The sequence below is a fragment of the Astyanax mexicanus genome, chromosome 9 (assembly GCF_023375975.1).
Source record: "Astyanax mexicanus isolate ESR-SI-001 chromosome 9, AstMex3_surface, whole genome shotgun sequence".
NCBI lineage: Eukaryota > Metazoa > Chordata > Actinopteri > Characiformes > Acestrorhamphidae > Astyanax > Astyanax mexicanus.
In genome coordinates this window covers 5,921,161-5,945,000 of record NC_064416.1, presented here as the reverse complement: position 1 = coordinate 5,945,000, position 23,840 = coordinate 5,921,161, and the positions used below count along the sequence as shown (strand labels likewise).

Genomic DNA, 23,840 nt, shown 5'->3' with positions numbered 1-23,840 from the left:
ATACATAAAGCATTTTGTTTACTTAGCTTAGCTTTACTTAACTTTGTTAACCTACCCCCCCAGACCACCACCCAGCGAAGAGACCTGCAGAATTGGAAGGGAAACATGGCGACACCCCTGTTCCTTACTAGTGTCGCAAAATGCGCCATATAATCCAGTGCACCTCATGTGTAAAAATAGACCAGATAATACATTTTTATAGACGATAGTGTGTGTCTTTTTACAAAATTAATAAAGAAAATAAATTAAACAACTTTCAACTTTTCATTCAGAATAAATATGCTTTAATATGGACTGTGCCTTCTGCCAAAAAGTAGTTCCACCACAACTGTAACAGAACTGAAACTTAACTACAGAACGGTGTATGGTTTATACAGACTAACACCACAAACGTTAGCTTGAAATCAAAATTGGGAATAAGTGAAGATGGTAACATTAGGAGCGTGAAATAACGCTAATACTCTCCTCTCCTGCTCTGTGGAGTCGTCTTCAGGTGAAAGCTGCACATTTTTGAGCATTTCTGCTTGTTTTGCTGGGTGGTGTTGGTTTTAGCTAGCCGGCCGGACTGTGGTTAGGTTAGCGTAGCTTGCTTTAGCTCAGCATTAACTTAACTTAGCCTAGCCTGGCTGGTTAGCGTTCTGGCTGTCAGACGGCTGACGAGCCAGCGCTGTGGGCGAACGTGCCATGGTTTAGCGCTAGCCTGTGCTAAGCTAATGCTGCTGCTGCTGGTGCCGCTGGTGATAATTCCTGTGTATATACGCCGTTACTCGGCAACGCGTCGGCGGAGTGATACAGGTTTAGTGCGAGAAGGCCGTGATTGTTATCACAAATATCAGCACGGCTAGAACACTTCTCAACCAATCAGATTGTGAGGTCGGAACTAACTGTTGTATAAAGTGCAATAAAGTTATTAAACACACTATAAAACAGTAAATCAACCTGATTGGGACATCCCTACGTGTGTAATACCAGAATATTCCAATCAGATTAAATGGAGAAGTTTTAGACTTCATGCTGCACTGAATCATTTCCTAATGAATCATATTCAAATCGAATCACTGTGAGGTCAGCGATTCGTCCCCTTCTGCAGCCCTGTGTCTAACAGCAAATAATAACTGGTGTGTGAAAATCACTGTAATCATTCAGACGTGAATAAAGTCGTGATCATAACTGACCAGTTCTACTGCAGACGAGTCTGACCTCATTACTGCCCTGAGGATCAGCCTGGTTCAGAGAGAATACGAGCAAAGTTCATCCTGAGGTCACAGCAAGTCTCCTAGGTGTGTGTGTGAGTGAGTACTAGGGCGGGATAAAATATTGATATTGTAATTGAAACACACAGTACTGTGCAAAAGATTTAGGCACCTAGGCAAATTACACTAATCCATTTATCTCAGCAATATGAGTGTTTTTACTTGAAAAGGCACCACATATGATTTAAACAGATGCAAATAAACATACATACAGTAAAACGTAACAAGGAATAATTCTCTTTTTTAACTAAATATGTTATATCCTGTGAGCCTGAAGCTGAAGAACAAAGTGTAGAGATTCCAGATTTCTCCTGGATGCTCCTCAGTCAGCATGTGTATATTATGTTCAGTTCCGTCAGCAGCTCACCTGATTTACCACATTTACCAAAATTTACCAAACCAGGTGTTGATTAATATGATGAGAACTAGAAATTAAACTCTATTAAACTCAGATGAGGAGGAGAGATAAGGAGATATTTTAAGGAAAACAGGGCTGTAAAAGCTGCACTGCTTTTTGTAAAATTGCTGTTTCTATTTATTGTAATGCTGTAATGTGTTTTACTGAGATAATAAACACTTACTGCCCAGATAAGAAGCTTTTTCTTTACTTAAAATTCCCACAGGTGCCTAAAAAATTTCCACAATACTGTAGGTGCTCTAAAATCCTTAAAACTCGCCTCCTAATCTTAAGGAATCATGTAGTAAGGGTGGGCGATATGGCTCTAAAATAATATCAAGATATTTCAGGGTATTTTTGCAATAACGATATACTGGGCCATATAGGAAAACTAAAATAATTCATTCATTTCAGGAATATAGTATAATAGTATAACAGTATAATCATAATGTGGCAAAATAAATAATATAGCATAAAATAATATAATGCAGCAAATAATATTGCAGAATATTTAGTGCATGCATATAAACTGCAAACTAAAACAATTATACAATAAATACACCTAAAGCTTCACAGTAAATAATAGACTACTTTTAATACAGAACAGCCCTATTATCACAATATGGATTTTTAATATCATGATATTTTGTATATCACAAATATATCACGATATATCACGATATATTGTATACGATATAATATTGCCCACCCCTATCATGTAGTAACTTAAAAGTGTAAAACAACCCAAAATACTCTGTGAAGCATTTAGCTGTTCTTATCTGGGTAGCTGTTAACTATCCTTTTCTTTCCTGGGGCAGTCCTGATGAGTGCCAGTTCCGTCATAACGTATTTGATGGTCTTTTTTGCGACTTCACAATTGACTTTTGGATTGACTGACCTTCATTTCTTTAAGTATTTTTGTTCTTAATTTAGTTGAGTAGTTCTTGCTTCTCATAATCTGGATTAGAACATTACTCAAATATTTACTATTCACTGTATACCTGTAACTCTACCTCTTCACTACTTTACTTTAACTGATGCTCTCAAACACTTTATTAAGAGACAAGAAATTCAAGTAATTAACTCTTGATGAGTTCAGCACAGCTGTTAACTGAAAGCCTGAATTCCAGGTGACTCTACATCATAAAGCTGACTGAGAAAATCCAGCAGAGATGTGCAAAACTGTATCTGTCTAAGCAAGAGGTGCAACAGAAAGTAGAAACCACTTTAAATTATGAAATAATTGAGTTTCTTTGATTTTACCCAATCGAAAACCTCTGGAATATAATCAAGAGGAAGATGGATGATCACAAGCCATCAAACCACCAAACTGAACTACTTTTTGAAGTTTTGCACCAGGAGTAAAGCAGCATAAAGTTATCCAAAAGCAGTGTGTAAGACTGGTGGAGGAGAACATGATGCCAAGATGCATGAAAACTGTGATTAAAAACCAGGATTATTCCACCAAATATTGTTTTCTGAACTCTTAAAACTTGAATGTGAATATGAGCTTGTTCTTTTTGCATTATTTGACGTCTGAAAGCTCTGCATCTTTTTCATTTTCTGCAAATAAATGCTCTAAATGACAATATTTTTATTTGGAATTTGGGAGAAATGTTGTCTGTAGTTTATAGAATAAAACAACAATGTTCATTTTACTCAAACATAAACCTATAAATAGCAAAATCAGAGAAACTGATTCAGAAACTGAAGGGCTCTCTTCATTTTAGATAAGATAAGACTCACTATGTGGTCTGAGGAAGCTAAGCAGAGAGGAGCTCGTATTGAAAGCTGCTGGATTTTGCTATTCTTCATGTTTTTGTTTTCTCTGTACTTGACGGTCCATCAAACACAACATGTCCACCCCGTCACACAGAACAGACAGTGGTGCAGTGGTGTTTACAGAGACAGCGTGTAATTTACTGCTGAAACACTGACATTAAGAGCTTTAATCTAGCTGACAGGAAGTGTGGTGCTCCAGTTCCTCCTGAAATATTCAGTGTTTGGGAGTTTTACTCTTCAGTTTTTCATATATGTGTATGGTGACTCAGTGGAGCTGATAGGAAAAGGGTAATGAAACAGAGAAACAAGGAGGTGGTGGTCGTAATGTTTAGCTCGATCAGTAAATATGTGTATTCTATATTAAAGTCGTGTTACTGTTTTGTGTGATGTTATGTATAGATGTACAGCCTGTGGGTGATAATAATATCTAGAGCTCTATTCTGAGCGCGGTTCTGCGTGGTGCCGTAACACTCTGCTCTGCTGGGATTATCAGCTTTCTTCTCCTCTCTTCGTTTTCTCCGCTCTGAGGCCGAGATAATGAGCAGAAACCGGCAGCACCTCTCAGCGGCTCCTTATACACACAGATAAATTACATAACTGCAGCAAAAACACCGCATTCACTCATTTAAACATACACAGAAATCCATTTTTACCATTTATCTTGACCATTTCATGCATTCTTAATCTGGCAGCTGTTCTTTACATTGTATTTTTAATTTCATTATAAATGGACCAATAAAAATGCTGCATTTTGGAGATTAAGTTTTGTGTAACAGTGATTTATATTAGCTTGTTAGTTTGGGCACACTGATCGAATGAGCACATTATATGTGGAGTTTCTCTAGAAATTGTCTAGAAATCTGAAATTTATCTAGAAATTGTTACATGGATCTAAAAATTGTGTATCTAAGAAATGTAAAATACTTCTAGGAATTCTTTAAGAAATCTGCAGTTTCTCTAGAAGCTGTTTAGAAATCTGAATGTATCTAGAAATTCTTTACAGATCTAATATTCATCTAGAAATTGTTACATTTATCCACAAATTCTTGAGAAATGTGAAATTTCTCTAGAAAATGTCTAGAATTCTAAAATGTATCTAGAAATTCTTTGGAAACCTGAAATTTATTTAGAAATTGGTAAATTTCCCAAAAACAATTCTAGAAATGTAAAATACCTCTAAAAATTCTCTATAAATGTGGAATTTCTGTAGAAATTATATTGAAATCTAAAATGTATCTAGAAATTATCTGGAATTTATCTAGAAATTGAAAGAAAATCTAAAAAAATACAGACATTCTTTAAAAAATCAAATGTATCCTAATTCTCTAGAAATCTGAAAAATTGAAATTTCTCTAGTCCTTAGAAACAAAATGTATCCAGAAATTCTCTAGAAATCTGAAATGTATCTAGAAATTATTTTAAAATCTGAATTGTATCCAAAAATTCTCTAGAAGTCTGTAATTCCTCTGTAAATGTCATATATCTAGAAATTCTCAAAACAAATTGTGATTTGCTCTAGTAGTTTGAAATATATCTAGTTTGGATATTGTAGTTTTTGTGTGTTGGGGGGGGGGAAGGGGATAAGAAAGAATGGCAAATTAGTATATCTGTATTGTGTTATCATGTGGTTTTCAATATGCAATTAATGAACAATATGTGGCATCAAAAAACATAAAACCTAAATTTCCTTCGGGAAATCTATCTATCTATCTAAAGCAGATCTGCAATGTCAGCATCCATCTTTCTGTTCATCAGATTGTCTTTCTAGACAAGCGAGAGCAAGAGACACAAAGAAAAGAGAGAGAGAGAAATGAATGATGGATAGAGAGGAAAAGAGAAGGGGAAAAAAACAGAATCAGAAGACGAGACGCAGGCTCAAGGGCACTGCAGCAATGTTGTCACACCGACACGTTCACCTAGATTAAAAAAAGAATAGAGAGAGGGAGAGAAAGAGAGAGAGAGAGAGAGAGAGAGAAAGAGTGTGCCTAAGAGAGAAAGAGGTGGGGGGAGTTATTCATAGCCACTGGAAAAGGAGGAGGCGGACAGAGGTGATTAGAATGTAAAAGGATGGAGAAAGAGAGAGAGAGAGAGAGAGAGAGAGAAGCGATTATTGATCTAGAAGGAGGGATGGAGGGACCCTGAGCGACAAAAAGAGGGAGATAGAGAGTCGGTTGTTTAAGACAGAGACAAGAGATAGAGAGAGAGAAAGAGGGATGAGGGAGATCAAGAGGAAGAGAAAGAGGGATGAGAGAGATTGAGAGGTGGTTACTGGGGAGAGAGCGAAAGAGAGGGATGAGGGAGATTGAGAGGTGGTTATTGAGGTGAGAGAGAGAAAGAAAGAGGGCTGAGGGAGATCGAGAGGTGGTTGAGGAGAGAGAGAGAGAGAGAGGGATGAGGGAGATCGAGAGGAAGAGAAAGAGGGATGAGGGAGATCGAGAGGTGGTTGAGGAGAGAGGGATGAGGGAGATCGAGAGGTGGTTATTTAGGGGAGAGAGAGAGAAAGAAAGAGGGATGAGGGAGGTCGAGAGGTGGTTGAGGAGAGAGAGAGGGATGAGGGAGATCGAGAGGTGGTTATTGAGGAGAGAGAGAGGGATCGAGAGGTGGAGAGAGGATATTGAGGAGAGAGAGAGAGAGAAAGCGAGGGATGAGCGAGATCCAGAGGTGGTTATTAAGGAGAGATGGAGAAAGAAAGAGTGCTAATGGAGATCAAGAGGTGGTTATTGAGGAGAGAGAGAGAGGGATGAGGGAGATCGAGAGGTGGTTATTGTGGAGAAAGAGAGGGAGAGAGAGAAAGAAAGAGTGCTAATGGAGATCGAGAGGTGGTTATTGAGGAGAGAGATTGAAAGAAAGTGGGATGAGGGAGATCGAGAGGTGGTTATTGAGGAGAGAGAGAGAGAGAAAGAGAGGGATGAGGGAGATTGAGAGGTGGTTATTGAGGAGAGAGAGAGAGAGAAAGAGAGGGATGAGGGAGATTGAGAGGTGGTTATTGAGGAGAGAGATTGAAAGAAAGTGGGATGAGGGAGATTGAGAGGTGGTTATTGAGGAGAGAGAGAGAAAGAGAGGGATGAAGGCGATCGAGAGGTGGTTATTGAGGAGAGAGAGAGAAAGAGAGCGAGAGAGAGGGATGAAGGAGATCAAGAGGCGGTTATCAAGAAGAGAGAGGGATGAGGGAGCTTGAGAGGTGGTTATTGAGGAGAGAAAGAGAGGGGGATGTGGGAGTGATGATAAGAAAAAGGAAGCCATCTGTGATATAATATTTCCCTATTATATCCGCACCTCTCTCGCCCGTCTCTCTCTCTCTCTCTCTCACACACTCCCACACACATGCATTAAGTTAGCATCAGTGGCGGCGCGTTCCTCAGTGTGACCTCCTGCATGCATTAAACACACGTCATCCTGCAGAGCGAGCACAGGCGGCCATCTTCACCAGCAGAGGACGACGAGCAAGGGCACTACAAAGCAAACGAGGGCACTAGGAAGAGAGGAGGAGCGCTATTAATGGAACAAGGGCACGGGTAGTTCAGAAAAAGGGATGCTGAAATAAAAAGCATTGTGAACTAGAAAAAGGTACTAGAAATGAAGTGACAGTGCTTGGGAGAAAGGGTATAAGAAATTACACAATATTACAAATACTAGAAATGAACAGATAGGGCAAGGGTAAAGGGTACTAGAATGAAGGGACTGTGTAAGTACTAAAAATTAAGGAAAAGAGTAAGGGAGAAAAAGGATATTAGAAATTAAGGGATAGTCCAAGAGAGTGGAGGTAGTAGAAGTGATAGGACATTGCAAGTACCAAAAATTATAGGATAGGGCAAGGGAGAAAGGGTACTAGACATGAAGGGACAGTGCAAAGAAGAATAGTTACAAGAAGTGACAGAATATTGCAAATACTAGAAATGGATGGATAGGGCAAGGGAGAAAGGGTACTAGAAGTGATAGGGTATTGCTAGTACTAAAAATGAAGGAATAGGGTGAGGGGTGGGAAAGGGAAACTAGAAATGAAAGGACTGTGCAAGGCAGAAAGGGTACTAGAAATTAAGGCACTGTGCAAGGGAGAAAATACCAAAAGTGACCGATTGCAAGTACTAAAAAATAAGGAATAGGGTGAGGGAGAAAGGGTACTAGAAGTGATAGGACATTGCAAGTACTAAAAATGAAGGAATATGGTGAGTGAGAAAGGGTACTAGAAGTGACATGACATTGCAAGTACTAGAAATTAAGGGATAGTTCAAGGGAGAAAGGGTACTAGAAATGAAGGGACCATGTAAGGAAGAAATGGTACTAGAAATAATGAGAACATGTACTAGAAATAAAGGGACATTTCACGGGAGAAAGGGTACTTGAAATGAAGGGACTGTCAAGGAAGAAAGGGTACTATATTTGAAGGGACAGCGCAAGGGACAAACAGTACTTAAAATTAAGGCACTATGTAAGGAAGAAAAAGTGCTATAAATGAAGGGACAGTTCACACAAGAAACTAAACAAGAAATGACGGTACATTGCAAGGGACAAACGGGAGGGAACAAGGACTTTAGCATGATATGATTGGTACTAGAAAGTAAATGAAAAGGAAATGCAGCACTAGAAAGAGAGTTTAAATGAACTGCATGTGGTGGTGTATACTGTAGGTGCACTGCTGGTTCTTTTAGAATAGCTGATCTCCAGTCAGTCCTCCGGGACCCACAGTCCCAGTTTTACAGTGTTTCAGCGCAGACACACCTGAGCCAGTGCTGATTTACCTGCCTCAGGTGTGCTCAGATATAAAACACAGTGCATGTAGACCCTCAGGGCAGCCCTCAGGAGAGCATGGAGCACACACTGTATTAATATATCTACTTGTGTAGAGTCTCTGTGTGGAACGGGGTGTATATTTGGGTTTACTTTAATGTTATATAGAGTTGTACATATGTTAAACTGTGTTTCAGAGCACTGCTGTAAGTTCATTTTTTAGTCTACATTTGTACATTTAAATGGAATATGGTTCAGCATTACATAAAAGGCGAATAGCACTGCACTGAGGTAAATTTATGATTTCAGAAATGCACTACTGAGGTAAATGTTTGATTAGAATAGTATTGCTAAGATAAAGTCATGATTAGAATAGCACTGCTGAGGTAAATTCCCAATTGGAATGCCTCTGCTGAGGCAAATTCCTGAATAGAATAGAACGGCTGAGGTAAATGTATTAGAAAAGCACTGCTGAGATAAATGTATGATTAGACTTGCCCTACTGAGGTAAATGTTTGATTGGAATAGCATAGCTGATGTAAATTCATGATTCGAACAGCACTGCTGAGGTAAATGTATAATTAGAAAAGCACTGCTGAGGTAAATTCATGATTATAATTGTGCTGCTAGAAAAAAAATATATAATTAGAATAGCATTGCTGAGGTAAATTTGTGGTTACAATGTTTATTTTAAGAAGAAAGGCGAAAATACATATTTATGCATATTTAATGTGTCGTGAGTTGTGACAAAGTGGCAAAATAAATGAAAAAGCCCACGTTTGGTGCATATTGTGTTTATTGTAATGTTGTTTAGAGTTAATTACAGGTAGACACACTCAGTGCTGAGGTACAAGGTTATTTAGGTTTCTGAGACCGTGTGTGTGTGTGTGTGTGTGTGTGTGTGTGTGTGTGTGTGTGTGTGTGTGTGTGTGTGGTTATTGTGTTTCTACAAGGGTAAAAATTTACTTTTGCAAGATTAGAAAAACAAATACTGTACCACTCTGCATTATGATAGTGTTTACACTTCATTTGTGTGTGTGTGTGTGTGTGTGTGTGTTTGTGTGTGTGTCTCATACTGTAGGCCAGTGTTGTTGTTGCAGTGCTTATGAAGTTTAAGGTGAGGAGAAGTTTGGAGAAAAATCGGTACCACTTTAAAATAAGACTACCTTTATAAAGGGTTTATAAATGGTTTACAATTAGTGTATTAATGGTTATTAATTAGGTTGTAATGCCAAATAGTGAACCCACAGCCATCTATGTTGTTTCCTTTTCTACGTATGTGTTATAACTGATTATTAATGATTTTTAAGGCATTTACAACCTAATTATTAACCATTAATAAACTAATTGTAAACCATTTATAAACCCTTTATATAGGTAGTCTTATTTTAAAGTGTACCGTAAAATCTAATTGAGAGCATTTTACACCTGAAAGATGAAGGTTCAGAACTGTATTCTGTATATTTAGTCCAGTAAGTTTTGGTTTCACACTGCTGTTTGGTTTTGCTTAGTGACTGAGCACTAAAGAAATTTACTACAGCCTGTGGGCGGAGTTTTCCTATAGTTTACACTGATTGGTTGGTAGAATGTTGTCCGGTGTTGTGGCAAATTCTGCCTCCCTGCCAGAATCCAAATCCCCTTAATTGTAAAGAATTCCCTTCAGATCCGCTGTTTAATTGGCAGTTTTAATCTACAGTTACAGTAGATACAGAATCACCAGCGCAATATGCTAAGGGAGTCGGATTTTCGGCACAACACCAGTTCTTTTTCTTCTTCTATTGTTTAATAGGTAATGATAGCCCGGTTAATACGATATAATTCCTAATAATAATAATAATAATAATAATAATAATAATGTTAACAAGTTCTGCCCTTTGTGCTCAGCTTGCAGTTTATACTGTATAATTTATACCAGTTTATACTGTATAATTTGTACCAGTTTATACTGTATAATTTGATGCACCTTTATTCACCTGAATATTACACAACTATATATTATAGAAGACACTCACACATGCCAGTGGTTATTTTCCTAACATAGGTTAATGTCAAATAGGTCTTAATTTGAGATGCAAATATTAAGGTATTATGACCGTGATTTAATCAAAGGTTTATAAATAAATAATGAAATATATTAAAACATGGATGTCTTTTTTTATTAATACAACCTTGCCTGAAGAGCACAGTTACCTGACTGTAGTGGCAGATTAGCCACAATTAACAGCTACGCTAGTTTTTAGTTTACACTGATTGGTTGGTAGGATGTTGTCAGTTTTGCGAGGTTGCCTCTCCATGATTAGAATAGCACTGCTGAAGTAAATGTATGATTTAGAATAGCACTCCTAAGGTAAATGTATCATTAGAATAGCACTCCTAAGGTAAATTCATGATTAGAATTGTGCTGCTAGAAAAAAAAATATATATATATTTAGAATAGCATTGCTGAGGTAAATTTGTGGTTACAATGTTTATTTTAAGAAGAAAGGCAAAAATACATATAGGCTATGTAATTTGTCGTGAGTTGTGACAAAGTGGCGAAACAAATGAAATAAATAGCTACACTAGTTTTTAGTTTACACTGATTGGTTGTTAGGATGCTGTCAGTTTTGCGAGGTTACCTCTCCAGGTGTTATATCAAATTCTGCCTCCCTGCCAGAATCAGAAACTCCATAATTTGAACAGATTCCCTTCAGATTCCTGTGTTTAATCTACAGTTACAGTAGATACAGAACCACCAGTGTAAACTGCTATACTCATGATGTGCCTGCATGCCAGGGAGAGTCAGATTTCAGCACAACACCTGTTCTTTTTCTTCTTCTATTGTTTATGGGTGATCTTAATTGGTCTGAAGGTTTGAACCAGCTAGAAAGTGTTTTCACACTGTAGATGAGCTGGACCATGGTCTTCATGAAAGCGTGAGAGAGACACAAAGTAAGAGAGAGAGGGAATGGTAGAGTGTTATATGAAGAACACTTTCATTCTGCATTAGTGGGACAAGGTCATTCTGTCAGTCTGATTAATGATTGTACAGAACAGAAGCACACACACTCCAACACATGCACACAAACACATGCACACACACTTGTATGTACACACACGTGTGTGTATCCATGCCGTTCACCCATCCTGTATACTGGCACTATAAGCTTCTAAAAAGTCCCATTCAACCCAAAAAAGAGATTGTATTTTTTCCTAGTATATATCAGAGTAGAACACCTACATTAATACCTAAAACATTACTCAGGGATATACTATATGGTCAAAAATTTACATCACAATGTATTTCTTAATTTTGGTTGATACAAAATAATTATTAATAATAATAATAATAAGTTCTGCCCTTTGTGCTTAGCTTAAATGCCTAGATGTATTTTTTTCTAGGATTATATTTGTTTAGTATATACCTTTTTATTAATACAACCTTGTCTTAGGACTTTTGACTGTAGTGGTAAATTAGCCACTATAAACTGCTAGACTGAAGATGCTAACTATTTGAATATACAGGGGTTGGACAATGAAACTGAAACACCTGGTTTTAGAGCACAATAATTTATTGTGGTGACGGACAGTTCTGGTGGAAACAGGAGAGTTGAGGTGCACATTGAATTCTGCCGTGATTTGATCAGCCGTGGTTTTATGTTTTTTGGATACAATCCGGGTTAGCACCCGAACATCCCTTTCAGACAGCTTCCTCTTACAGCATCCACAGTTAATCCTGTTGGATGTGGTTGGTCCTTCTTGGTGGTATGCTGACATTACCCTGGATACCGTGGCTCTTGATACATCACAAAGACTTGCTGTCTTGGTCACAGATGCGCCAGCAAGACGTGCACCAACAATTTGTCCTCTTTTAAACTCTGGTATGTTACTCATAATGTTGTGTGAATTGCAGTGTTGGGAGTAACGGCGTTAAAACTAACGGCGTTACTAACGCCGTTACTTTTTTCAGTAACGAGTAATCTAACTAATTACTCTGACTGTAATTATAACGCCGTTACCATTTCCGACACCCCGTTACTGCACGTTACTTTAGCAGCTCTATGAACTTTTTTTTTTTTAATTCGCTTTGCCCTGGTTAACCCCTCCTCTTTCCGGTGAACTTGAGCTTCTGGCCGCTGTGCCTGTAGGTTTACGTGGTTTGGCGTGGTGAAGTGAGTCACAATTGTGACGATTTGCGTGCTCTAATCAATTCAGTGATTGCCGTGGACAGCCCAAGTTCCGATTTAAGGAAGTTAAGCTCTTTTTAGCTGCTCCGGTTTTTGTGGTGCTGCTGCTTTCTCTTTTAGAGCTTAGATTCTCTGCCCGAACCCGACCTGACCCAAAGACCGTCCCAAAATCGGGCTCCTATTTTTATTTTATATAAAGCTCTGGTGTGATAATCACAATGTTGCTAAATAACCAATTATTATTGTTCACTAAAGCGAACGAAATAGCGAAAACTGAAAGTGAAAAAACATTTGTGTTAACTGAAACTAATAAAAACGGTAATTAAAAGGAAAAAACATAACTATCTCGAACGGTATTTTGTGTTTATAAAACTAACTAAAACACTTTAAATTACTGAATTTTCGTGTTTAATTTATTTATAAGAGCTGTTGTACAGCGGAGTTGTACAGCGGGCGGTGTAGCCGCAAAATACGACAGAAAACACTGAAAAACTGCAGGATTATGAATGGGATTACAATATGAGTGCCAGGCAGATGAAAGAGAAACAGGAGATACAGTGTGTGAGAACATTTACCTGTGAGTAGCTTATTCCAGAACAAGCAAATATCTCTCTCTCTCTCTTTCTCTCTCACGTTTATTAGATTGATCTCTCTGATGAGATGTGTGAAAACTAATAAAAACTAGCAAGCCCACCCTAAAAACAAATTAAAACTTACTGAATCAAACTATAATAAAATGAAAAATGTAATCACGTAGCTCTGGGCGCACGTGAACGCCTCCGCGTTTGACTTGCAGCACTGTGTGTAGCTGTTCTTAAAAATCATTTTAATTAAATAATAGTTTTATGCTATGTTTCAGTGTTAACTAACATAATTCTGATTATATTTCACTCATTCAATCAGCCCGAAAACAGACAGTTTATGGTTTGGGTTGGCTCGGGCTGATAATGACAGTTCATGGTTCCGGCTCGGGCAGAACGTGCACGGGCTCCGGCTGGGTCGGGTCGGATTTTTTGGGCCGATCTAAGCTCTATTCTCTTTTGGTGAAGCTGTTATATTAATACCATTTTAACGGTCACTAGATTGTTGTTTTTGTCCATTATTTTGTTTTGTTTATATATACATATTCCCTTTGAGTGTGGCTTGGTTTGTTTAACTCCATCCCCAGACGCGTTTTTCCGTTTTTTCCGTTTTCTTCAGTATTATATGTTTTAGTAATTTTCTTTGGTTCTGTGAAGAATTTCGTTTTTATTTTTTGTAATTCGTTAGATTATATTTTTGTCAACATTTTGGGTTTTTTATCGTTTGGTATTTTTCTAATAATAGTAAATACATAATTCATTTCCTTTTTTTTTTGATGGGTGAATAATAAAAGTAACGCGATAGTTACTTTTACTGGTAACTAATTACTTTTATAGTGGAGTAACTCCGTTAGTAACTCAGTTACTTTTTTGGAGAAGTAACAAGTAACTATAACTAATTACTTTTTTAAAGTAACGTGCCCAACACTGGTGAATTGCAATATTTTGAGCAGAACTGTGCTCTTACCCTGCTATTTGAACCTTCACAGTTTCATTGTCCAACCCCTGTAGCTGTCGTCTCAGTGTTGGTTCAGAATGGCAGATTTAGCAGGCCTAGAGTATGTTAGCCTCAATGCTAAGTGTTTTTCTTAGCTGAATTACTTGTTGATTGTTAATGATGGGTAACTGTACTGGTTAGAGTAGAGTAGAACTGTTAGAGTTAGAGTAGACCTGCTGTTTGATATGATGTGATATGAGAGGTGTATGATGGGTTTATAGGTAATTGATACAGTAAGTTATTGATAATTACTGCTTCTTATTTGTTAAATTACCTTTTGGAAAGAGCCATCCTGTTTCACAAAGGTCAAATTATGGAAGGGCATATGGGAAAGGCAGTGGGGAACATCTTCTAGGAAGCAATGTGATTAAGACTATACAGTAATGCTATATAACTGCATTTAATGAAATTGGTGAGTAATGTCATGGTTAAAAAGTGAAAAAGTGTGTTTCACCAAGCTCTCATTTCCAGCCACCTCCACCAAACTAGCCAACGTCATATACCCACAGGTGCACCACCACCATAAAAAATATATATAATTAAACATTACCAAAACATAATTCAATATCACAAAATCTAAAGTACTGTGCAAAAGTTTTAGACACTAAGCAAATTACACTTTTTTTTCTCAACAATATGAGTGTTTTAACCTAAAAAGAAAGCACCACAAATGATTTAAACAGATGCAAATAAACATAAATACAGTAAAACGTAACAAGGAATTCTCATTTTAACTATAAATATGTTATATCCTGTAAGCCTGAAGCTGAAGAACAAAGCGTAAAGATTCCAGATTTCTCCTGAATGATTTCCCTCAGTCAGCATGTGTATACTGTATGTTCAGTTCCGTCAGCAGCTCACCTGATTTACCACATTTACCAAAAATTTACCAAACCAGGTGTTGATTAATATGATGAGAGAACTAGAAATTAAACTATATTAAACTCAGATTAGGAGGAGAGATTAGGAGATGTTGTTTTTAAGTAAAAAAAAGGGCTGTAAAAGCTAAAAAACTGCTTTTTGTGAAATTGCTGTTTCTATTTATTGTAATGCTAAGTTAGTGTTTTACTGAGCTAAAAAAAAAAAACACTTAATGCACAGATAAGAAGCTTTTTCTTTACTGAAATTCCCACAGGTCCCTAAAACATTTGCACAATACTGTATAATTTAAAACGCAACATTAAATGTCACAAATTAAAGAATCAAAATTAATGCAAATTGGCTATAACATGGATATACAGTGAGTTTTTTTTATCACTGCTGTTCAATCCAGTTGCCATGAAAGAATACATTTGCAGGCATCTCTCTCTCTCTCTCTCTCTCTCTCTCTCTCTCTCTCTCTCTCTCTCTCTCTCTCTCTCTCTCTCTCTCTCTCTCTCTCTCTCTCTCTCTCTCTCGTTAAGCCCACAGTTTCTGCTGCTGCTGCTCTGCTTTGCTCTGTCTGGCTTTATGTGTGTTTTATTTTGCTGTGCTCGATGGTGCTGCTCTTAATCATGACCTTGCTCTCCTTTTTGTTTTATTTTGTTTTTTTTCTTTTTTTTTTGTTTCTTTGATTTTCTTTCATTTTTCAGATTTGCATATCCATTCCTCCTCCTCCCTCCTTCATTTCCCTTTCCTTCCTTGAGAATGGCAGGCGGACCCCCCACTGACAAATACAGTTTTCTCTACCAGACAGACAGCAGCCACTTAAAGAGGTCAGTCTAGTGCTTACATTCACCTGCAGAGAGTGTGTGTGTGTGTGTGTGTGTGTGTGTGTGTGTGTGTGTGTGTGTGTGTGTGTGTGCGCACAAGGTTTAGCTGACCCAAATATATGTTCTTGTCAGTAAATGTGTTTATAATGTTCCTGATTTTTTCCACAGTGTTCTCCTACTGTTTGCTGATATATCTGATAACTAATAGCCAACTGTGTGTGTGTGTGGGAGACGCCCTTGTCACACTATATTGCTCACAAGCTAACACACGCCACACACTGGGCTTCCTGTGACGTTATTGCACACACACTGCATCTGTAATACAGAGAATATATTGGCATTTTTATTATTAGCCATATAATTTACTCTCTTAGTGTGTGTGTGTGTGTGTGTGTGTGTGAGAGAGTTTTTTTACCTGAAAATGGAACAATTCTTCTTTTTTTTTCTTGTATTTTACTCATGTTGATTTACAGTAGTCTCTCTTTCTTGCTTTCTCTCTCTTTCTTTACACAAAATACAATTAAAAGCTATTTATCTGGGCAGTGAGTTTTTAATTCCTCAGTAAAACTATAATAATAATAATAATAATAATAATAATAATATGATAGCGCGCGCCTCGGATACATGTGTAGTCAGACTCCACCTCTTTTAGTACTGCTGCTGATGCTGTAGCACTGCCGAGTAGCATCATAGCGCTAACGCTCGAAGAAAAGCGCAGTTACTCGGTTCTGATACATCAGCTCACAGACGCAGGCTTGTGCTGATCCACATCACCCTAGGAGTAATGAGGGGAAAGAGCGCCATCTACTGTACCCACCGAGAGAGAGCAAGGCCAATTGTGCTCTCTCAGGTCTCCGGCAGCTGATGGCAAGCTGCATAAACAGGATTCAAACCAGCGATATCCTGATCATAGTGGCTGAGCCTTAGTCTGCTGGACCAATCAGAGCCCAAGCATTCAGACTATAACAGATATGCACAGATTGGATTGTAATCAGATTTTAAACCACTTCCCAAAAGTGGTTTAAGCCTCTATTGTAAAGTTTTTTTTTTTTTTGTAAAGTTACTACTTCTTCAAACTGTGACAAATATATTATATTAAAGGATTAAGTCTTACCCTAATCTGAGCTGTAAAATCAATGTTGATTCACATTTAACATATTTTTGTTTACTTTTTAACGTTTTTTCACAACCTTACTGACTAATGTAAAGCAAGAAATTACTAATTTCTTTCTTTCTTTCTTTCTTTTTCTCTCTCTAGTAAGAGCAGACTGTCTTCCACCATGAATCCGATCTACAGTCCCGTTCAGCCTGGGACTCAATATGGAAACCCCAAGAACATGGCCTACGCAGGTGAGAGAGACCCTAACAGAACCTGTATATTACCTGCGTACTAATAACTAGTAATGGATACATGTTTTTTGTGTAATAAAGGCTTTTTGGTATAAATGAATGAATGTCATCATACAAATGCACTTTTATATGAAGCAACCAGTTATCTATGTTAAGACACCAAAGCAACCACTTGGTAACACCCAAGCATCCAACCGAGACACCATAGCAACCACCCAGTACCATAACATCCTCCTAGCGATAACTTTAGCAAGACCGTAGCAACCATTTACACATTCAGAGGAAAGCACAGCTCATCAGCTCCAGTACAACAGCCAACAGATGCCTGTGCTGACCAGCATCACATTAGAAGTGATGAGGGAAGAGAGAGAGGGAGGTAATGTAGAGAGGAAGAGACAAGGATGGAGAAAGAGGGAAGGAAAGGTAAAGAGAGAAAAATAGAGAGAGGGAGGAATAGAGAAGAGGAAAGGGATGGAGAGAGAGCGAAAGGTAGAGAGAGAAAAAGAGAGAGAGAGAGGGAGGAATGGAGAGTAAGAAAGGGATGGAGATTGGGAAGAAAAGGTAGAGAGATGGAGAGATAAGGAGAGGGTTGCAGAGAGGGAGATATGGAGAGAAAGAGGGATAGAGAGAAAAAGGCAGTAAAAGAGATGGAGAGAGGGAGATGCAGAGGGTTGGAGAGGGAGAGAGATGGAGAGAGAGGGATGACAAGGAAGAGAGGGGTGGAGATGGAGAGAGAGAGGTAGAGAGACCGAGAGATGGTTGTAAAGGAAGAGAGGAAGGGAGAGGGAGGGATGACAAAGAAGAGAGGGATGGAGATGGAGAGAGAGAGGTAGAGAGACAGAGAGGAATGAAAAGGGAGAGAGAAATGGAGAGGGAGAGAGATGGAGAGAGAGAGATGACAAGGAAGTGAGGGATGGAGATGGAGAGAGAGAGGTAGAGAGACAGAGAGGAATGAAAAGGGAGAGAGAAATGGAGAGGGAGAGAGATGGAGAGAGAGGGATGACAAGGAAGTGAGGGATGGAGATGGAGAGAGAGAGGTAGAGAGACAGACAGAGGGATGAAAAGGAAGAGAGAGAAATGGAGAGGGAGAGAGATGGTGAGAAAGGGATGACAAAGAAGAGAGGGGTGGAGATGGAGAGAGAGAGACAGAGAGGGATGAAAAGGAAGACAGATGGAGAGAGAGGGATGGCAAGGAAGAGAGGGGTGGAGATGGAGAGAGAGAGAGGTAGAGAGACAGAGATGGATGAAAAGGAAGAGATAGATGGAGAGAGAGAGAGAGGTAGAGAGACAGAGAGAGAGGTGAAAAGGAAGCGAGATAGAGAAAGAGGAATGGAAAGACAGGGATTGAGAGAGAAAGAAGAGAGAGAAAGGGATGACATGGAAGATAGAGGTGGACATAGAGAGGAATGGAGAAATAGAGGGATGGAAAAGGAGAGAGAGGTAGGGAGACAGAGGAATGGAGAGGAAGAGATGACAAGGAATGGAGGGGTGGAGATGGAGAGAGAGAGGTAGAGAGATAGATGAAAAGGAAGAGAGAGATGGAGATGGAGAGGAATGGAGAGAGAGAAAGGGATGACATGGAAGATAGAGATGGACATAGAGAGGAATGGAGAAATAGAGGGATGGAAAAGGAGAGAGAGGTAGGGAGGAGGGGTGGAGGGGGTGGAGATGGAGAGAGAGGTAGAGAGATAGATGAAAAGGAAGAGAGAGATGGAGATGGAGAGGAATGGAGAGACGGAGAGAGAAAGAGAGGAATGGAAAGAGAGAAAGGGATGGAGAGGAAAAGAGAGAGAGGAGAGGTGTGTGTGTGTGTGTGTGTGGTCTGACAACTCTCTTTTTGTCAATATAACAGAGAAAAAAAGAGAGAGAGAGAGAGAGAGAGAGGTACTTCATCTTTGTACTCAGTGTCTTATTAAGAGAGACAGTACTGATAATGAACACCATCTGTGCTCATCCTCTTCAATCACCAACTCTTCTCTCTCTCTCTCTCTCTCTCTCTCTCTCTCTCTCTCTCTCTTTTCTCTTCATCACTTCATACCTGCAACAACAGCATTAGTTAGACCTGCTTTTAGCATTGTGTCTGACTTGTCTGACCCTGATAAACCCAGCATAAAAACGGTTTTGTATCCTGTAAAAAGACGATGAGAATTCCTACATGGAAAACCAAAATGTCTGAAAAGGATCTATTATTATAATAATCATTGTAATTAATTGATAGAGGTGTATATTTTAAAACCTGGGGTATTCATACATTGTGTTTCTATTTTTTTTTTTGTAAAAACATGAAGAAAAAATTTATTTTGTTACTTTTTTGTTTGATGTGGATAATAAAATAATACTTAAATGCATGTGATTTATATAAATCAGCATTTAAAACACATAATTCAACCCCAGCCACAGGCCAGTTTATATATGATTCATACTCTTATTTTTTCATAGTTATTATTTCTCTTTGTGCACTCTCGTCATGTAAGCAGTGTAGAAGTGTGATGTGAGTCAGGTGTATTAGTCACCTGTATTTTTCAAGTGTATAATTGCACGTTGCTCTTCAGTTCACTCTGAAGGTTCTGATTCCTCTTTCTGTGTGTCCTCAGGTTACCCAGGAGGTTATCCCACCGCTGCCCCCGCCTACACACCCAGCCTGTACCAGACGGGCAGCCCAGGGTATCCTCCAGGTGAGTACACACACACACACTAACCTACTATCCCTTTACCCTTAAACCCACACTTTAGTGCGCTATTTCAGCAGGACAATGCTCGTCCACATACTGCTGAAGTCAAAATAGCTTGCGTTCAAGGTGTTTTTCCACTAAAATCCACTTTTTCTTGTTGTTTTTGAAATACAGTAGGTCTCTCTGAGTTGTTGTATAAGTTGTATAACTCTTCCTCAACCTCTATTGTCTGCAGTAGCTAGTAAAAGAAAAACGAGCCAATCAGAAAGATGTTAAATGTCGATGTTAACCAATGAGCTCAGGACCACCCACAGGCAGAGCTAACAGCTTCTGTTTGCAGAGCTAGTAATTATGTTAGCTATCTTGTAGGGGTGTGACGAGACACTAATATCACGAGACAAGACGAGACACAATACTGGGTTCACGAGAACGAGACAAGACGAGATGTAAAAATAAAATTTTAAAGAAAACGTCAAAAATAAAAAAAATGGCTAACAAACTTAACAGACTGGTTTCTCTCACACATTGATTCTATAAGAAATATAAATAAGAATAAAAAATACAAATAAAACTTTTCTAGATCTTATATAGTGCAAACAATAAGTGCAAACCACAACCAGTCATATTAAGACTATGGTTTGTGTTTTTTTCTCCTAAATCTCTTGTAATTTAACTATAACCAGTCATATTAAGACTATGGTTTGTGTTTTTTTCTCCTAAATCTCTTGTAATTTAACTATAACCAGTCATATTAAGACTATGGTTTGTGTTTTTTTCTCCTAAATCTCTTGTAATTTAACTATAACCAGTCATATTAAGACTATGCTTGAAGTGAAACAGAGACAGAACATGTTTTTAAATACAGTACAGAGCTAAGGGATTAGTACAGCTGCCTATGAAACAGTCACGTGTAGGATTTATTTATAGTATTTACATATGGTTTGTATCACTATCTTTAATAAACTCCTGAAGACAGAGCTCTTCAAAGAGCACTTACTCTCCTAACACCTCTAACTAACTACCTTCTACTACCAGATCAGGAGAATCTCTCACTATCTTTAATAAACTCCTGAAGACAGAGCTCTTTAAAGAGCACTTACTCTCCTAACACCTCTAACAAACTACCTTCTACTACCAGATCAGGAGAATCTCTCACTATCTTTAATAAACTCCTGAAGACAGAGCTCTTCAAAGAGCACTTACTCTCCTAACACCTCTAACTAACTACCTTCTACTACCAGATCAGGAGAATCTCTCACTATCTTTAATAAACTCCTGAAGACAGAGCTCTTCAAAGAGCACTTACTCTCCTAACACCTCTAACTAACTACCTTCTACTACCAGATCAGGAGAATCTCTCACTATCTTTAATAAACTCCTGAAGACAGAGCTCTTCAAAGAGCACTTACTCTCCTAACCCCTCTAACACACTAACTACTTCTAACCTCATCTCCTTCTTCCTCTCCTTCACTCCTCTATCCTATTATTCCCCTTTGACCTCCTTTAATCCCTATCCAAAGATGTTTTACCTTTAACTTATTTTACTTATGTACTTCAATATTGTAAGTCGCTTTGGACAAAAGCGTCTGCCAAATGTAATGTAATGTAATGTAATGTAATCTTGTTGGTCACTCTGTTACCATTTATTGTTTCCACTGGCGCCAAAATGCAGCCAGACATACAACTTAAAAAGTGGGTATGCAGCCTATGTGACGCATAGGGGCGCTGCACTAATGGGGGCACCAAATAAAAGCCCCAAATACATTTTCTCTCAGGAGAAACATCCAATCAGCTTGCTGGCTTTGCGGAGCGCGGTGGGCTAGTAATGACAGAACGTATCTCCTCCACCCCCTCCCCCCCCCGGGGGCGCAGATACTACGTTTGCATACACCACAAACAGTACGTAGTTGCACTCCTGCTGTGTTGCCAGATCCCGCTTAAAAAGTCCAAACTAAACTATTTCTTTTTTCCCGCGAGACATGTTAAAGCTTGACGAGAAATATCGTCACATTTTAATCTCACGAGAACTCGTCACACCCCTACTATCTTGTGTAAGTAGCTGTAGGTTTAAATCGGATCTCCGGCTGGATTCCACGTTTTACCGAAACCTTAAATAAACACTAGGGAAGCACGATTTGACAAGGCAGCACAACTGGACAGAACACCGGTCAAAGCGGGCGCTGTTCGCATCAAATTTTATGATATAGAGCGATATAGAACTCTGGTGCTTCGATGTGGTGAAATTGCCCAAGCATTGAATCACCAAGTCTGAGGTAAGAGTTAAGTAGCGTTAAGTTTAGCTGAAATAAATGTTATCGATGCAGTCTAGGGTCGGCTAGCGGGGTTGATAACATTTCTCGGACGCGGGAACTGTGCACCCGCCACTCAGGAGCTGAAGCTGATTGGCAGAGTTTAATTTAAATCCAGTGTAAATGCACACGCGTGTGAAAGCGCTCACTACGCTGAGTGAAGCACTGAGTTATTAAAAACACATCGTTATGCAGATAATAGGAAAATAATCATTACGTTGCTCAGCAACCGTAACCTGCCCATCATCAGCCGAGCTCTACAGCAAAACTGATCATCAACAAGATAAAGATCTAACAGCTCTCTACACTCATCCCTTTCTTCAGTTCATCCCTCCCTCCCTCCCTCTCTCTCTCTCTCTTTATCACTAAAACATTTCCATTTAACTTATTTAATGTATTAAATGTATTTTTTGGGGGAGTTAACTTTGACATTTTCTCACTTTTTCTTTTTCACTCTTTCTTATTCCTGTTTTAGCTTTTTCCCGTACTGTATTCTTTACTTCTCTTCGTCTTTTTATTTTTTTATTGTTTCCTTTACTCTCTTTACTCTACTTATCTTTCTTTTTTTTATTTCGATTTTTATTTATTGCTTTCTCTCTCTTGTCTTTCTCTCAATTTTTTTTGTTTGGTCTTTCTTCCATTAATTAATTAATTTATTTATCTTTCTTTCTTTCTTTCTTCTTTTCTTTTTTATTTTCTTTGCATTTAGTCATCCATTAATTTTCTCTTCTTTTTTTACCACTTTTCTTCAAACTCTTAATCTTTTTCTTTCTTCTTTTATTTATTTATTTCATTTAGTTTTCTTTTCTTTCTTTCTTTTTGTTCTTTCTTTGCTTTTTTCCTTTTTTCTTTCATTTATTTTCCCTTGTCTTTTTACTAGGGGTGTCAATCACTTGAGAAATTGAATCCGATTAATCACAACAAAATTCTGTGATTAACTAAGATTAATCGCACTTTTTCTTCTTTAGACGCAAGTTTTTGGTAGTTGATATTTAAATGTAAATAAAAAAATTAATATAAGAAATGTAAAATGCATTTATATTTATATTAATAATAATACTTTTATGTCTGTGGGGAGATAAAGCCAACGTTGAACGCTGGAATAAATAATGCATGATAAATTGAATAGAGGGAACCATTATTCACTTTATTCAGCTTGTTTGTAAGGATTTCTGAATTAGATTTTAATTAGCTGAGTATAAAAGAGCGTTTTCACAACTGTAGTAGTTTCTAGTTTCTATGATCAGGATCAGTTGATGAGTTTGTTTAATTACATCGTTTCTCCCTTTGTTTGGTTTGGTTTCACACAGGCATAAAAACCTAAACGCATCAAAATGCGTATCAATAAACCATGTGAGCACATCGTCTCCTCTGATTGGTCAGAGCTGTCTGGTGCGGGAGCAGGAAAGTAAATATTGTGAGAAGATTGTGTTCCAGTGTGAAGCTGCTTCAACACTGAACACTGAAAATGTGCAGCTATGCTTTTAAACACAGTGTTTTCAATGGGATGTGCAGCACAGATGTGAGCAGTGAACGCTGCACATACTGCACTCTTAGTGTGTAAACAGCATGGAGCAGCAGAGACTGCGATTGTTCATCTGACTAATGTATCAGATTAAACTGCACCTTATCAGCAGATTAGCTCAATTAAAAAAACAAGTATATTTGTTAGCTGGGTTGCATATAGACGAGATCACATTCTCACACAATTATATAGATAGAAATGAGTAGAATAGTTGTAAATAACTGTTGTTCTAAAATGTAAATGGTGTCTGGGTGTTTGGTTGGACTGTGAGAAGATGCTGTTTTCTCCCTGGTAACAGATGGGTGTGAAGGGGTGGAGAGGCAGAGAGTTTGGGCCTACACATATGGGCAGCGTGCCTCGTCTGTGCATGCGTGACCTGTTCTGTGTGT

General features: G+C 38.3%; 1 protein-coding gene and 1 long non-coding RNA gene across 5 annotated transcripts in view; both read left to right on the top strand.

The window, feature by feature from the left end:
• LOC125804538 (uncharacterized) overlaps positions 1–23,840 on the top strand; it is a 51,958-nt gene that overhangs the window by 8,327 nt on the left and 19,791 nt on the right. The gene's annotated exons all lie outside the window — the stretch shown is intronic.
• Positions 1–23,840, top strand: part of fam168a (family with sequence similarity 168 member A) — a 53,930-nt gene that overhangs the window by 16,351 nt on the left and 13,739 nt on the right. For 2 of the 4 annotated variants that reach the window (XM_022665975.2, XM_022665971.2), the window contains exons 2-4: positions 15,476–15,598; positions 16,854–16,945; positions 19,540–19,620. In XM_022665975.2, coding sequence (XP_022521696.1) covers positions 15,531–15,598; positions 16,854–16,945; positions 19,540–19,620 — 241 coding nt within the window. In that variant the 5' untranslated portion in view covers positions 15,476–15,530. The remainder of the gene's footprint in view (positions 1–15,475; positions 15,599–16,853; positions 16,946–19,539; positions 19,621–23,840) is intronic. The other 2 variants (XM_022665972.2, XM_022665973.2) reach the window with 2 other exon arrangements.